This window comes from Pleurodeles waltl, chromosome 9, assembly GCF_031143425.1.
Source record: "Pleurodeles waltl isolate 20211129_DDA chromosome 9, aPleWal1.hap1.20221129, whole genome shotgun sequence".
NCBI lineage: Eukaryota > Metazoa > Chordata > Amphibia > Caudata > Salamandridae > Pleurodeles > Pleurodeles waltl.
Genome location: NC_090448.1, coordinates 716,620,749 through 716,636,324, shown reverse-complemented (window position 1 = coordinate 716,636,324; position 15,576 = coordinate 716,620,749). Strand labels below are relative to the sequence as shown.

Genomic DNA, 15,576 nt, shown 5'->3' with positions numbered 1-15,576 from the left:
CACTGGTGTAAAAGCGGTATTCAGTGTTTGAGGGAGGAGACAAGTAGTTTCATGTGGAGAGCAGGGGCGCTCCTCTGCTATGGCATAGGAGCGTCCCCTGCTCCACCCACCGCCAGCAGCAGCAGCTGCAAAACTTTTACAGTAAAACCATAATAAACATAATTTATTATAGTTTTACTGTAAAAGGAGTGGGGCCATAGGCGTGACAGGGATAGAGCCCTTTAGCGCGCATGTATTTTTGGCCGGCAGCAGCATGAAAGCACCTTTAGGATTGGACACAGGGCAGGTTGAGAGCCTGTGCCTGCAGTGGAGGACGGGAGCAGATTGGAGCGGATCAGAGCAGCGCTGCCCGGCGAAAAAGGTAAGTTTTTTAAATTCTATTTTTTGTCCCTGCTACGTGCCGCCCTGCCCCTTTCCCTCACGTGAGCCGTGACTGGGGGAGAGTGACTAGAGTGAAGGAGACAATGATTTTGCATAACACTTTATCTGAGCATAAATCCTCAAAGCCCCATGTCCCACGACCCTCCCTTAGTACACTGGCATAATGGTTATAATTGTCTTATTAATACCATAGACTATATCAGTAGAACCCTAAAACAGAATTGTTAACAGCCTGGAATATTTCAGCAACACTCATATATATTTTGGACATGCCCTGGTACGAAACCAGCACCCTGACGTGTACTGACATCAACTGGTAGTTTTTCTTAAGAACAGCCTGCCAACGTTTTAGGCAATGCCTTTTAGGTCGAGGATAGACGTTCAACCTCCCCTATACTTTTAAGTATACTTATACTGTGGGTTCAAAGCGATTTCATTTGTTGGTTGCACTGTCCTTTAAAAATCCTTGCTTGCTAGTGGTCAGTGGTGCCTCTTTGTTCTGCCTTTTTAGGGTTGAGCGCAAAGCAAAGATGACTCCTGGTGGCTGGCCACCCTAGGAACTGCACCGACGCCCACCAACCACGCACGCAACCTAGGATTCACCTGGACTCATCACTCACCATGACCCAGCAAGTCAACGCCGTCTCATCTTCCTGCTTCAACACCCTCTGCATGCTCCATGAGATCTTAAGGTGGATCCCCACCGAAACCAGAAGGACGGTCACCCAGGCCCTCGTCAGCAGCAGACTGGAGTACGGCAATGCTCTCTACACGGGAACCACGGCCAAGCTCCAGAAAAAACTGCAACATATACAGAACGCTTCCGCACACCTCATTCTCGACAACCCACGCCGCAACCACATCTCAGCCCACATGAGAGATCTACATTGGCTCCCTGTCAATAAGAAGATCACCTACAAGCTCCTCACCCACGCTCACAAAGCACTCCACAATAACGGCCCTGCTTACCTCAACGAGCGACTCACCTTCTACACTCTCAACCGTCAACTCCACTCCGCCAACCTCCTCCTCACCACCGTTCCTCGCATCCACCGAACTACAGCTGGCAGCAGATCATTCTCCCACCTCGCCGCCAAGACCTGGAACTCCCTCCCCGTCCACCTACGACAGACCCAGGACCTTCTGACCTTCAGGAAACACCTCAAGACCTGGCTGTTTGAGCAGTAGCTCCCCCCCCCAGTGCCTTGAGACCTTAGCGGGTGAGTAGTGAACTCTACAAATGACTGATTGACTGTTTGATTGATTGATTGATTGAAAGTGCTCCAATCCTGCTGTAATCTCTCTTTGGGCTTCTAACCACGCCCATGTTACATCAGCCACTTTCATTGGTTCGTGGGCTTGCCTTTTAAAGTCCACTTGCTTTCATTGGTGAAAGGCAGGCATACATCATGCCTTTTCTGGTGTTTAGCCCTCCTCGAGCGCGCTGACGAACTACTGGAAACATGTGAGGCTCTGTGTTTTCCGTATGGTTTCTGGACTACTTTTTCTCTTTATTTCGCAGCGCAATCAGGCTGGGTTGTATACAGAGCGATCGTGCTTGTTTTTTTTCCCCAATTAATGTGGCAAGAAAAGGCCGGTTAGGAGTTTACAATGCTAATAGCTCTAACGTGACGAAATGCAAGACACATTGCATTGTAAATGCTTGTTCTGTTGGGGAGCAGGGACCAAGCACTGTATAATTACGCTATGTCCTGCTTATCTCTTCTGTAGTGGACATTGTTTTTTTTGTTTTTGCCTGTTCATCTTACACTGTGGGTGTGTGTTCCAGAGTAGCCACGCTTCTTCTGGCAAGTCCCTTCCCCACCCCAGCTCCCTCTGCGAACATAAAATCAACAGCAGAGGAGGGGAGGGCTTTTCCAGGCCCAACTCACTCTCTTTCTCTTGTTTAAGTGGCTTCTACAGGGAATTGCTTGCCCCGGGAGCACATGGGGAGTAAACTTTGTGTTGCAGTTTGTTTATCTAAAATGGTTATTCTCTATTGCTGTGCTGCATATTTAAAAAAACACTTTTTTGTGTTTTATTTTTCAAAATGTCTGGGGTCTCCGCCCCCTGCTCTCTCAGCCTCCCCTGGTAGTTCCACTCATCCCTCTCCTTGGGCTGGGGGGTCTCCTCCTCCTCCTCCCCCCTGCTTGTCGGTCTCTTTCATCCCCTGCAGAACACATGGCACTGCAATCACCTTTAACACCTGGCATTCATGCTCCCACACCCACTCCCACTCCTAAACCCTCCCTCTCTCACCATAAGCACTCAATCTGTAAAGAATGGGCTCCCAACAACTGTCAAACAAAGCGCTTGTCATCAAAACCATTCATGTAAATGTGGAGGCCAGGCGTCTTCATGCATTTCCTCCAGCGAGTCTCCCACCCCATCCCACCTCCCTCTGCAAACATAAGACACATAGCAGAGGGGGGGTGTTTCCAGTGTCAGCTCGCCCTTGCTTTCTTTTGTTTTGGCTCTTCTTTAAGTAACCTCCTGCCCCCAGCTCCTTGTCTTTTGGTGCCTCTCATTCGCGCTCACGCTCATGGCGGCCGTGGCGCTTTGAATTGGCTCATTCAATTTTGTGTTTATTTTTTGTCATGCACTCAGAGAGTGCAAGCCTTTGCATTCTCTCACCATATCTCACCCTCACCCACTCTCTCTTTTGGGTCATTCGCTCCTCGCTCTCCATCGTGTGAATTCCCCTAAACCCTCCAATGTTTTTAACCCACACTCTGCCTGCAGTTCATTCTTGTGAAAACAATACCCCCTACCACCACTGTCAGTCTCTTTCACCATTCCACCCAGCCCAAATGTGTTTATCAGCTTTTTAAGTCAGGCAAAAGTTGACGTGCTTTAAATAGCAGTGTACAGAGCCCAAACAGAGCAATGTCCAAATTTTAAAAAGGTGTTAACGTATAACGTTACTTCTTTTCAAAAGCAATTACTGACGTACTGTATTTGCTTTGAAAAACACACCTTGGGGCATTTTTGTTACCACCTTGGCCATCAACTCTGTAACATAGATAATTACAGTTTTGCAAATATGTTTGACTGAGAGTGAACGTTTTTCCTTTTGTGTCGCTCGTTCGCGATCTCACTCATGACAGCCATGGCGCTTTGAATTGACTTGCTTATGTCAACTGTTTTACTTTACATTTTCAAGGTATGAGGCAAGAAAAGTCCACTTAGGAATTTACAATGCCAATAGCTCTAACTCGAGCAAATGCGAGACCCATTGCATTGCAAATGCTTGTTAAAATATCCCATCAAACAAGAAGTGTTTTTCACATTTTCTTGGTGGGGGGCCAGCCCTGTCCCCAAGTCTCCTAAAACGTGCGAGTAGTTCACATACTCAGTGCATTATAAGGCTGGCAGTAGCATTTCTGAAAATAATTGCTTTTGGGGGCCATTCAGGCCCTGCTTATCGGTGTGTGTTTAAATACAGGGAGTGCAGAATTATTAGGCAAATGCGTATTTTGACCACATCATCCTCTTTATGCATGTTGTCTTACTCCAAGCTGTATAGGCTCGAAAGCCTACTACCAATTAAGCATATTAGGTGATGTGCATCTCTGTAATGAGAAGGGGTGTGGTCTAATGACATCAACACCCTATATCAGGTGTGCATAATTATTAGGCAACTTCCTTTCCTTTGGCAAAATGGGTCAAAAGAAGGACTTGACAGGCTCAGAAAAGTCAAAAATAGTGAGATATCTTGCAGAGGGATGCAGCACTCTTAAAATTGCAAAGCTTCTGAAGCGTGATCATCGAACAATCAAGCGTTTCATTCAAAATAGTCAACAGGGTCGCAAGAAGCGTGTGGAAAAACCAAGGCGCAAAATAACTGCCCATGAACTGAGAAAAGTCAAGCGTGCAGCTGCCACGATGCCACTTGCCACCAGTTTGGCCATATTTCAGAGCTGCAACATCACTGGAGTGCCCAAAAGCACAAGGTGTGCAATACTCAGAGACATGGCCAAGGTAAGAAAGGCTGAAAGACGACCACCACTGAACAAGACACACAAGCTGAAACGTCAAGACTGGGCCAATAAATATCTCAAGACTGATTTTCTAAGGTTTTATGGACTGATGAAATGAGAGTGAGTCTTGATGGGCCAGATGGATGGGCCCGTGGCTGGATTGGTAAAGGGCAGAGAGCTCCAGTCCGACTCAGACGCCAGCAAGGTGGAGGTGGAGTACTGGTTTGGGCTGGTATCATCAAAGATGAGCTTGTGGGGCCTTTTCGGGTTGAGGATGGAGTCAAGCTCAACTCCCAGTCCTACTGCCAGTTCCTGGTAGACACCTTCTTCAAGCAGTGGTACAGGAAGAAGTCTGCATCCTTCAAGAAAAACATGATTTTCATGCAGGACAATGCTCCATCACACGCGTCCAAGTACTCCACAGCGTGGCTGGCAAGAAAGGGTATAAAAGAAGGAAATCTAATGACATGGCCTCCTTGTTCACCTGATCTGAACCCCATTGAGAACCTGTGGTCCATCATCAAATGTGAGATTTACAAGGAGGGAAAACAGTACACCTCTCTGAACAGTGTCTGGGAGGCTGTGGTTGCTGCTGCACGCAATGTTGATGGTGAACAGATCAAAACACTGACAGAATCCATGGATGGCAGGCTTTTGAGTGTCCTTGCAAAGAAAGGTGGCTATATTGGTCACTGATTTGTTTTTGTTTTGTTTTTGAATGTCAGAAATGTATATTTGTGAATGTTGAGTTGTTATATTGGTTTCACTGGTAATAATAAATAATTGAAATGGGTATATATTTGTTTTTTGTTAAGGGGCCTAATAATATGCACAGTAATAGTCACCTGCACACACAGATATCCCCCTAACATAGCTAAAACTAAAAACAAACTAAAAACTACTTCCAAAAATATTCAGCTTTGATATTAATGAGTTTTTTGGGTTCATTGAGAACATGGTTGTTGTTCAATAATAAAATTAATCCTCAAAAATACAACTTGCCTAATAATTCTGCACTCCCTGTAGATAATTTTGCAGTTGTATCACTTTGTCTGCTAATAATGTACAAATAAATACATTTAAATAATGGTTATTCCACTCACTGAATATTGCTGTAGACAACTTCAGTGCTTGAATCGTTAGTTCGTTGGATCTTTTGCAACTTCATTTTGTGGGATGCTATCGACAACCTATATTCGCAGAATGTTTTGCTGATTCAGGCAACAACTTCATCACACAAATTAGATTTTCATCTCTGGGCAGTCTAACCTCAACTCATCCCCTGCGCCTCAATGAAATCTAGTGTTCCACTGAGGAACGTATCAATGAATATCCATATTGCCTCTCAATGAGACAGCAATGTTTTGGGGCGATATAATCTGAGTGCGTTACTTCATTGTAATAATCTAATATATTAGTTCAGGTATTAATTGTCCTCATGGGTGACTATGGCAGCTACTTGTGATTCTTAGGACCCAGAAAATGAGTTGAGAAAACGTTCAGGTGGTGACGAGATTTTACACACATTTTAAAATTGTTAAAATAGATATTGTTTTACGTGTGTAAGTGCACAGTGTGGCAGATCCATGTTTTTTTAAAGACTTGATCCCATTCATAGGTTGTGAGAGAAGTGGAACATTCATCTTTTCGAAATGGTTCTCAAGATGTCTGTCAGGTAGACTGTGATAAATGTGTAAATGTGTCAATGTCCTGGAAAAGGATTCACAGTGAGTAGTTACCAGTCACTGCTGGCTACGTGGTACTTGAACATAATCTTCGTTAAGCGAAGGGAATTTCTTAACGTCATTCTGACCAGAGAAAGCAATATTTCCTGAGGGCAGGTAAGATACTTCAGTGGGTTTATGTGCCTTCTACAGAAGTTTGATTGCACCTTGTAGGTCACTGCTTCGACTTACAGGGCAAGTCAACTGAGACTTCCCTACCACTGAAAAAGCACTGCTGTGGTTAACAACAGTAACACGTTACTTACTGCACTGTAAAACTGCAAGATAGTGTTAGCATACACTTCATAGTAACACGTTGACATTTTCTCCTGCTTCGCTTGTAAGGATAAGGCGGTCGTTAATGTGTTCCAGCGCTGTGTTTACTGTTGTGAGAATCCTATGTGCATATTTTCAGCGATTTTAACGCCTGTCCAGTGGCAGTAGGCGCTGTGTAAATACAACAATTCATTTTTAGGTTGCAGCCTACCTTATAGCGCAGCTGTCTGGTTTGCGAAAGACAGCTTGTGGAATTTGAGAAAGTTGGCTTGAGAATGTGTTCTGCCCGTTGCTTGCCATTGGCTTTGTCACACGTTTTCTGGCTTTTCATTTGATGGCTTTATTTGTTTAAGGCTGTCCAACTTGTGTTCGTATCTCCCCACGCAATTGCTGTGTTCACTGTATTCTTCTACGAACTTGTTTTCGGTCACTAGGCCATTCAGCCTTGCTCTTATTTTCACACATTTGCTATGCATTCAAACACTGAGGTCTAATGTCAGTTGCTGTCTTCCGAGGGGCTTGTTTACACAAATTCTATTTTACAATTTCCCAGGCATTAGCAAGTGGTCAATCATCCCCCTGTTTCTTTTTGTGAACTCCTGCAACTTGTTTCAGCTGCTTGTCTTTCTAACCATTTTTAGGTCGAGCGTGCAAGCACTTTGACCTGTCATAAGTATTGTGGGCTTTTAGCCACACCCACCGCATGCCCATCATTTTCACTTGTTCGTGGACTTGCCTTTAAAAAATCCTTTATCATAATTGGTAAATACTTTACACTTGTCCCTCCTTGGGGTGGTTTTGTTACTGCCTACCAGACTGACCCTGTTACGCGGATAACTGCACAACGGCAGACACGTTTGACTGTGAGCAAACTTCTTTTTGTGTCTCTCCTTCGAGCTCATGGCTGCCATGGTGCTTTGAATTAGCTCACTTATGTCAACTGTTTTACTTTTCATTTCCAATTTATGTGGCATGAAAAGTCCAGTTACAACGCTAATAGCTCTAACTCAAGTAAGTGCGTGACCCATTGCATTGCAGATGTTTGTTAAACTATATGAGCAGCACGTTATTTACAGTTAAAATGAGTTTTATTTAAAAGACCCATTTTGCTTAGCAGGAGCCTTGCTTTCAAGAGACCCTGGTGGTGCGCATGTAGCATGCTCTTTCCAGCTGCAATTCGTCCATTCCACTGAGCATTGAAAAAACATAACACCCTATAAAGAGTGGATCACTGCAGTGTGGAACAAGCATTGGCAAAGCCAACATTTCTTGCCTGTGTGAGATCTATTGGCTTTGCCAATGTTTCTTAACCATGTTGCAACATAAAGTAAACAAAAAAAGACCCTATAAAACAGCCAGGGTTGACTGCGTCATAGCGCTTTTTTTTACTTTCAGCCATGCTGCACTGAGGCCAGCGCTGCTGTACAATATGGCTGAAAAGAACATTTACAAAGCAACTAGATCTCACGTAGGCAAGGCCTACTGGTTTTGCCAATGCTTGTTTGTAATCGAGATCAACTTTCAGTTCGGCAAAAAAGTACAGAGAAATTCTGCAGAGAAAAATACACGTGGTGCCTGTGCACAAGTAATTGGTGCTTCTTGTAAAATCGTTACCGTTCGGTGTGTTTATCTTGAAGGATCTTAAAAAATGCCCAAAATTGGAAAGCTGGATGTGGTTTCACTTTGTACTGTCTCAGGGTGACAACCACATTTTTCTTCCAAAACTTTGGAGTTAAAACGTTTTTTTGGAACATTTGGTCAGGGTGTGAGCCAGTGTTCAGGCCACTACTGTATCATTTCTAACTGGTTGTGGGTAACCCATACTCTGGGGGGTAGAGCCATGAAACATGTCACCCTGCCTCCAACTCCCTTATAGCGAACCCCATGAAAAACCTCAACATTTACAGGACAAAGACTGACAATTCACAGCCTCATTTTACTACAAAGTGGCGAAACGCCACCCTGTGTCATTTCAGAAACACAGGGACGCACTGTATTTACAGCAATACAGCACCCCGTGTTTCCTTAGCGCTGGTGCTAAATTTAGCTCCCTAGCGCCAACGCAGGCACCCTTGCACCATAATGCAAGGGTGCCTACATTGCAGGGAATGATTTTTTTATGTGCAGGAAGGTGACCCTTCTTGCACATAAAGAATCAATAATGGACATTTGTTACTTCTATGTGTGCTACAGAAGGCACATAGAAAAGGAAAAACGAGGAGAAATATAAGTATTTCTCCTCGTTGCGCCATGCTAACCCCAGCCCTGGGGTGATGTTAGTTTTTGGTGCTGCCTCTGCTTTACGATTTCTTGTAAATCTGGGGCAGCGTCAAAATGCAGTGGATGTTGCAGTGGAATGCCCACAGTAACATTCACTGCACGCCCCTTTCATGCAAGGGATCCGTGTAAAGGGGTGGTATTTACAAGGAGGTGTTAAGCCACAAAGAATGGTTTAAGGCTGCATGTAAATATGGCGCAGGGCATTGCTCCACCTAAGTGTCACTAAAAGTGACACTCCAGTGGCGCAAGGGCTTCGTAAATGAGACCATCAGTGTACAGATGGTAAAAGAAATGCAGCTTTCAGTAGTATTTGTCCGTGTGTGATTTGTCGTTAAAGTGTATGGGTGCAGCCTGGGATGATCGAGCTGTTTTATTTTGTGTTTGTTATGCGGAAAGAGCTTTATACCACCCTAATGTCACTTCCAAGTGAGGAAGGGATAAAGGAGAGATAGTAAAGAGGGACAAGGGGAGAGGAAAGGAGGTTGCAAGAAAAAATGAGCCCTGTGGATGGAGTAGTGCTCAAGAAAGCTGTAGTGCTTCGCAGATAGTGTAGTACGCTATGGATTGGTGAAAAGGCAGAGAGCAGGAGAAAGAAGGGGGCAGAAAAGGCAGGAGGGAAAATGAGAGGGAAGGTAGCAGATGTCATGGACGTCTGTACTGATAGGGATAGGGCAGAGCAAAGTACCTTATTATGGGTTAACTTGTAAATTTCGACCACTGTGCAAATTCCTACTTATCGAAGGACTGAAATTCAAAGTACTAAGGTAGCCACTGCACCCTCAAAATGTTCTCTTTGTGAAATTTACAGATAAACCATGTGGGGTGCCAATGCATACAGATATCAGTGTGAATAAACACCAAACTGTATGTAAATCTAATTTTGCAGAGGAAAACTGAGGAAAGGGGGTATGTATGTAACCTTGAAAATACTCTCCCTCTGTTGTGTCAGTATTTGGGGTGTGGTACACACATCACACTTTCCTGGTCCATTCATAATCAGGGCCAAAGTGTTACAAATCAAGCCACACAGTTAGTGAGATAGTGCCAAGCAGGCGAGAAGGCTGACTAGAGAGAAACTCCGGATGGAAGAGGAGGAGGTGTTCTGATATTCACCCTTGTAACAGGGTCATAACGTAGGCCCCTGTGAGCAGGGGGCCAAACCCTTAAGGGTGGCCCTTAAGCTTCATCGGACCACCATTCAGCCCAAGGCCAATATCTGTGCGATATGGGTGAGCAGGCATATGGGCCTTATCATATTCTGCAGGAAAGGGCCATCATTTTGCGTTCCACCACTGCCTAATAACGCTAGCCAACAGCTCACATTATGCACCTACCTGCAAAGAACATGAATTTACCCGGTCAACACACGCTTTCTAGTTGAATGTAGACAAAATACATGTACTTCCCTGGGCAAAAATGCAATACTAGGTAGATATACTACTAGTAAATTGGTGGACCACGAGAACATTTTAATCAAACAAGAAGATTGAGCCTTGGAAACTTCGAACAAACTCTTGAGTTTGCAGGCATGCAATATAGACACTGTTTAATCTCTCAACCCATATACTTTCATTTGTAACTCGAGCAGTTACCAGTAAAATGACTAGATTGCTGGTGACAACATACACTGGGACAGGTATTTGAAAGCAGCACAAACTAGGGGCTTGAAGTGCAAATAGAAACGTTGCAAATAGTAATTGTCAATTTTGTATTACTATTTGTGACCTGCCTCCGATTTTTGCGATAAGAGTTATGTACTTTTAGGTAGGATCGCAAAATTCCAGTTCGCAGTTGCAGAAGGCCACAGAAAGACCAGCCTAAGTAAAAATACTAATTAGGTTAGGAGACGCGATATCATGTGACTGGGTACAAAGCCAGGGATGATAACCTGCAAGGTACATCGCTTTTTTACAGCAGTGGAGCTGCTTAAATGATCCAGTGCTGATTAAAAAAAAAAAAAAAAACATCTTTCCCATTTGGGAACACATCAGGGGGGGCAGGGAGTGGTCATTTAGACCGCTGCCTGCCCCCCTGGAGGCCGGCCAACTCAATTCCAAAGGGGAATGCTATCTGACCGGCCCAGCTTACCCTCTGCAACTAGGTCACCCCCACTTTTGAGGACCCCGTAAGTTTTCAACGGTTTGCAACTGTGGCCACAAACCATTAAAACATCTCATTGCAAATCCCAATTACGAGGGAACATCCCTTTTATCTCCCTCCCCAATTGCAATGTGAAACGAATTGGTAAACCCATTTTAAGATGTGGACATATTTTACAGAATTGCAAAATAGGTTTAGTAGACAGCAAAACGCAATTTTGCAGTCTCAAAGCTTAAGAGTGTGTAAAGCGCAGGGTTTGCGTCCACTAAATGGTTTTGTACATGTGCATAAATTGCATAAACACCTCTGATGTTTCGAACAGTGCTACTTACCACATCATATTACACAATGTAAGCCTCTGCGATTTTACACCATTCCTTTTTGCATCAGTAATTAGCGCTGTCTTGATGCATGAAACCCAATGTTTGTACTTTATTTGTTGCACGAAACAGTAATGACTGCAACAAAAATAAACCCAAAATGCACACACCCTCACCACTTGTAGGACGGTGCTTAACTCCTTGGTGCAATTCAGCGCCATTTGGAAAGTGAAACTGCCGAACACTACAGCAATATATACATGACTTCTCTGCAGCAAAATGGGTGCCACATTGCTCTCCTACTATGAGCAACTTTAGAGAACAGACCCTGCTTTTTGTAACCCATAAAGAGATTGGTACAATCCGTGTTAAATAGAAAATGTACAGCTACCGAAGCTGTAGCCAGTTGCAATCAAGCCCCGTGGCGCGATGACTCCATGGCAGGGGTGTGCAGCGATATCTCCCTCCCCGCCCTCTGGAATGGTCCGCCAAGGTTATATTTAGCGATCTGAATTCCCAAGCACTCCCCAGGCAGTCTGAAGTCACTTCTAGCACCTGCTCCGATACCCCTGTCACCGCCTGGAAAATTCAACAAAGAACAGCTATCGAGTTCTTACAAATTATTCAGTTTTTAACCATTTGCCCGCTTTTGAATATGCCTTCAGTGGGCCACTCCCGCAATGTGACAGGGATTTTGACCCACGCTCTATTTCCATAGCCGGTTTGGAGAATCTCGGGTTCCCTTTTTGGAACCAGAAATGTGATCTCTCACCGCCCCTCCCATCTGCACAGGTCTCTGGTGACACCGTGCCTAAAATGGCACATGGACAAGGTCTCAGTTTGGAATCCCAGACCTAAATGTGACTTTTAACGGCCTGGTGGCACCAGCTGGTGTCAGTTACTTGAGGGTCAGCTGGTCCGCGGGGGAGGGGGCGGGGAGCCAGGACCAAAAGGGAGTGAAAACCATTACTTAACTGGGCCACACCTAAACATGTCAACGTTTGCGAAAAACAAGTGCAATTGAAAATCTCAAAGACCTTCAGCCACTAAACCACATCAGTTCGGCCAACCACGCGTTCACCTAGACGGCAGATCGGTAAGGACTTGTGGGCTATGAGGTCCCTGAAAAAGCTATTCTACCAGTCTCAGGGTACTGACACGCTGGAGGGTTGACGTCTATATGTTATGCCTACCTCACTTTAATAAGTGCTGTCTTCAAGCTGTAAAATAATCACATGAAATAATAAAGATCACTTAAAGTGTTGCGCGTCTGCTGCAGCGATTTTGGCAGGGGCCACTGCTTATTGTCCTTCAAAAATCCACCGAGTTGCTGCGATCTATGCAGCACCTCAAGGTGACCGGTTCGAATTCCGGAGGGAGCCGGCGCGGCATTCATCCTTCGTAGGTCGATAAAGTATAGATGAGATGCATTATTCTAACATCTGCTATTTACAGTGCTACAAAACAGCAACATGTAAGGTGTGAGAACTACGCGTTATCCTTATTCATATTAGGACATTCGACGCGCGCAAGGGATGCCTGAGAAGGAACGACAATAAGCGGCCTTCAATGTGCGGTTCTCTGTCGGGATCGTCTTACCTTCCTTTGCTGCTTCTCCCAGGCTGGGTCCAGGAGCAGGTCCCTGTCCCAGTCATCTTCCTGGGTCATGTATGTCTCCTCTACATATGAGTGGTTGTACTGTACGTGGCTTTCGACGGCAGTCATTTTCATGCTCTGGCTTCCTCTCCCTCTGTTTCACTTAAATTTCCCTTACCCCCTTTAGCTTAAAAATATCTATCTGCTCTCGCCCACGCCCTCTCTCTCTGGAAGCCCCGGGCAACTCGTCGAGACGGGACCCTGTGTCCTGGCTGCTGCTCGCCCCGCGCAGAGCTCCTGGTCAAAAGTGGTCCACGTGACCGGTCCTCAATAAGTATTAGCCACCCTCCAGATCCGGATCAGGTTCCACCCTGGAATGGAGAAAGGGAGGGGCCGTCAAGCCCCGGAGGCCAATCCTAGAGGGATATTTCCAACTGCTAGGGGGGGGGGCGAAGGGTGTCACTACCCCCACCACCTGCATCGAGCAAGGGCCTAGATTTGCGACAGCTGGGCCTTTCCCCAGTGACACTTCCAAGGCGGGGATCCGACACTTAACCCCCAAACAGTGGTGAGCCAAGAGGCTTTACCACACACGTGGAACGCCAACCTACCTGTTGGAAGATTCAATTCTCTGAATGCAAGTACGTTTTCTAGTCATGCATAAAAGTTAAACATGTGGTCACGGACCCTTAAATACGTCATAGTCCGACTCCCTGGGAACATATTTATCAGAGCAGCCTCGCTGTTCTCAGAACCTATGAATAGCTCAACTTGGGAAAAATGCACCGTAGCTTCTTAGTCCTCTCTGCGCCAGTCACTTCGAAAGGAACAGAGGTAAGTTATGTTTAGTGAAATATCGAAAACGATGTATACTCAATGGAATTTTTCGACGTACAAACAGCAAGGCCGTTACTGTATAAACGAGGAAGAGCATCAGATGTGGTCACACACACGCACAAAATGAATGTCATGAACTGCAGCTTGACAAGGAACAGGCAAATTAAGATCGGCTTTAGTGCCGGTGGTGCCCTGTGCCACAATCTTTTTTGCACATCCACAATCTCTTCCCCCAATGACCTCATGCTCCAGGGGTTACCTGAATACAACACTCGAACAGTTCCTCATATCTTTTCATTGCCCCTATCTCACATCAAAAGAATGTATTTCTACCCAAGCGAACCCTTTTTAGCAACATTAGGTTAATGAAAGACAGGGTCTAGCGCAATGCTTTAAATGGGCCGGTACTGTCCGGTACAGAGTACTGGCACTTTTTTATTTTGAGACTGCACTTCTCCAGAAAAACGTAATACTTTCAATTGGAGAGCACAGGCACTTCTCAGAAACAAGCAGCTACTCTAGTAAAGAGTACCTGCACTTCTATTTTTCCATATCAAGCACTGGCCTGGCGGATATAGCGTTCTAACCCGTGCCATGCAGTTTGCATGCAGCTCTTTGATGACGGTTCATCGGTGACTGTGCTATATGAGGATTGTAATTTATGAGCTTCAGGTAACACAAGCATTGGAAAAGCCTGTGTGTTTCTCCCATGCAAGAGCTATTGGCTTTGCCAGTGTGTTTAGTCATGTTCTACACGAGCGTGGCTGCAGTTCAGCATGGCTAAATGTTATTGGCGTGGAGGAGAGTGGCATGGAATGTTGTAGAGTGGAATGGCAGTGTTGTGTATTGGAGTGGCATAGTGTGGAGTTGCATATAGTGGTATTGAGTAAAGTGGTCCGGTATAGAGTGCATTGACATACAGTAGAGTGTTGCAGATTATAGTAGTGTAGGGTGCAATGGCATTGAGTGCAGAGGCATTAAATTCAGCGGCGTACAATGCAGCATCGTAGAATGCAGTGGCTTAGATTAGAGTGGTGCATAGAAGAGTGCAGTGGTGCAGACTAGAGTGGCGCAGAGTGGTGCAGTGTGGCATCACATAGAATTGAGTGATGCAGAGGAAAGTGTTGCAGAGTAGAGTTGAGTGGCATGGAGCACAGTAGCATAGATTGCAAAGTAGAGTCGAGTGGCACAGAGTGCAGTAGCGTAGAGTGGTGTAGAGTAGCACAGAGTGGTGCAGAGTAGGGTACAGTGCTGTAGAGTGCAGCGCCATAAAGTGCAGCGGTGTATAATGTAGTGGCGTGGAGTGGAGTGGCGTGGCGTGTAGTGGTGGAGAGTGGACTGGCTTAGAATTGAGTGATGCAGGGGGCAGTGGAGCAGAGTAAAGTCGAGTGGCATAGAGTGCAGAGTAGAGTTGAGTGGCATAGAGTGCAGTGTTGTAAAGTGGTGCACAATAGAGTATAGTGCTGTAAAGTAAAGTGAAAGAGTGAGGGTGTAGAGTGTAGTGACGTAGAGTGAAGTGGCATAGAGAAGAGTGGTATAGATTAGAGTGGAGGAGACTGGTGCAGAGTGAATTGGTGTAGAATTGAGTGATGCGGAGGGCTGTGGTGTAGGATAGAGTCGGGTGGCATAAAATGCAGTAGCAAAGAGTGCAGATTAGAGTTGTGTGTCATGGAGTGCAGTGGATTAGAGTGGTGCAGAGTGGATTGGCAAGGAATTGAGTGATGTAGAGGGTAGTGGCGCAGTGTAGGATTGAGTGGCATAAAGTAGACTGGCAGAGTGCAGTGGTGTAGAGTGTAGTGGCATAGAGTAGAGTGGCATATAGTGGTTCAGCATGGAGTGGCTTAGAATTGAGTGATGCAGAGGGGATTGGCGCAGAGTAGAATCGAGTGGCATAGAGTGCAGAGTAGAGTAGAGTGGCATAGAGTGCAGCGAAGTAGAGTGGTTCAGAGTAGAGTATAGTGCTGTAGAGTGCAGTGGCATAGAGTGCAGTGGAATAGAGTGGAGTATTGTGGAATAGAGAAGAGTAAAGAAGAGTGACATAGAGTTCAGTGGTGGAGAGTGCAGTGTTGCACAGTAGAGTGT

At 45.4% G+C, this 15,576-nt stretch overlaps 1 protein-coding gene across 1 annotated transcript in view; it reads right to left on the bottom strand.

The window, feature by feature from the left end:
* ACTN3 (actinin alpha 3) overlaps nucleotides 1-12,978 on the bottom strand; it is a 174,800-nt gene extending 161,822 nt beyond the window's left edge. The window contains exon 1 of the mRNA XM_069207832.1: nucleotides 12,661-12,978. Within this exon, the coding sequence (XP_069063933.1) occupies nucleotides 12,661-12,792 (132 nt within the window). The 5' untranslated portion in view covers nucleotides 12,793-12,978. The remainder of the gene's footprint in view (nucleotides 1-12,660) is intronic.
* Nucleotides 12,979-15,576: the final 2,598 nt, after the last annotated feature.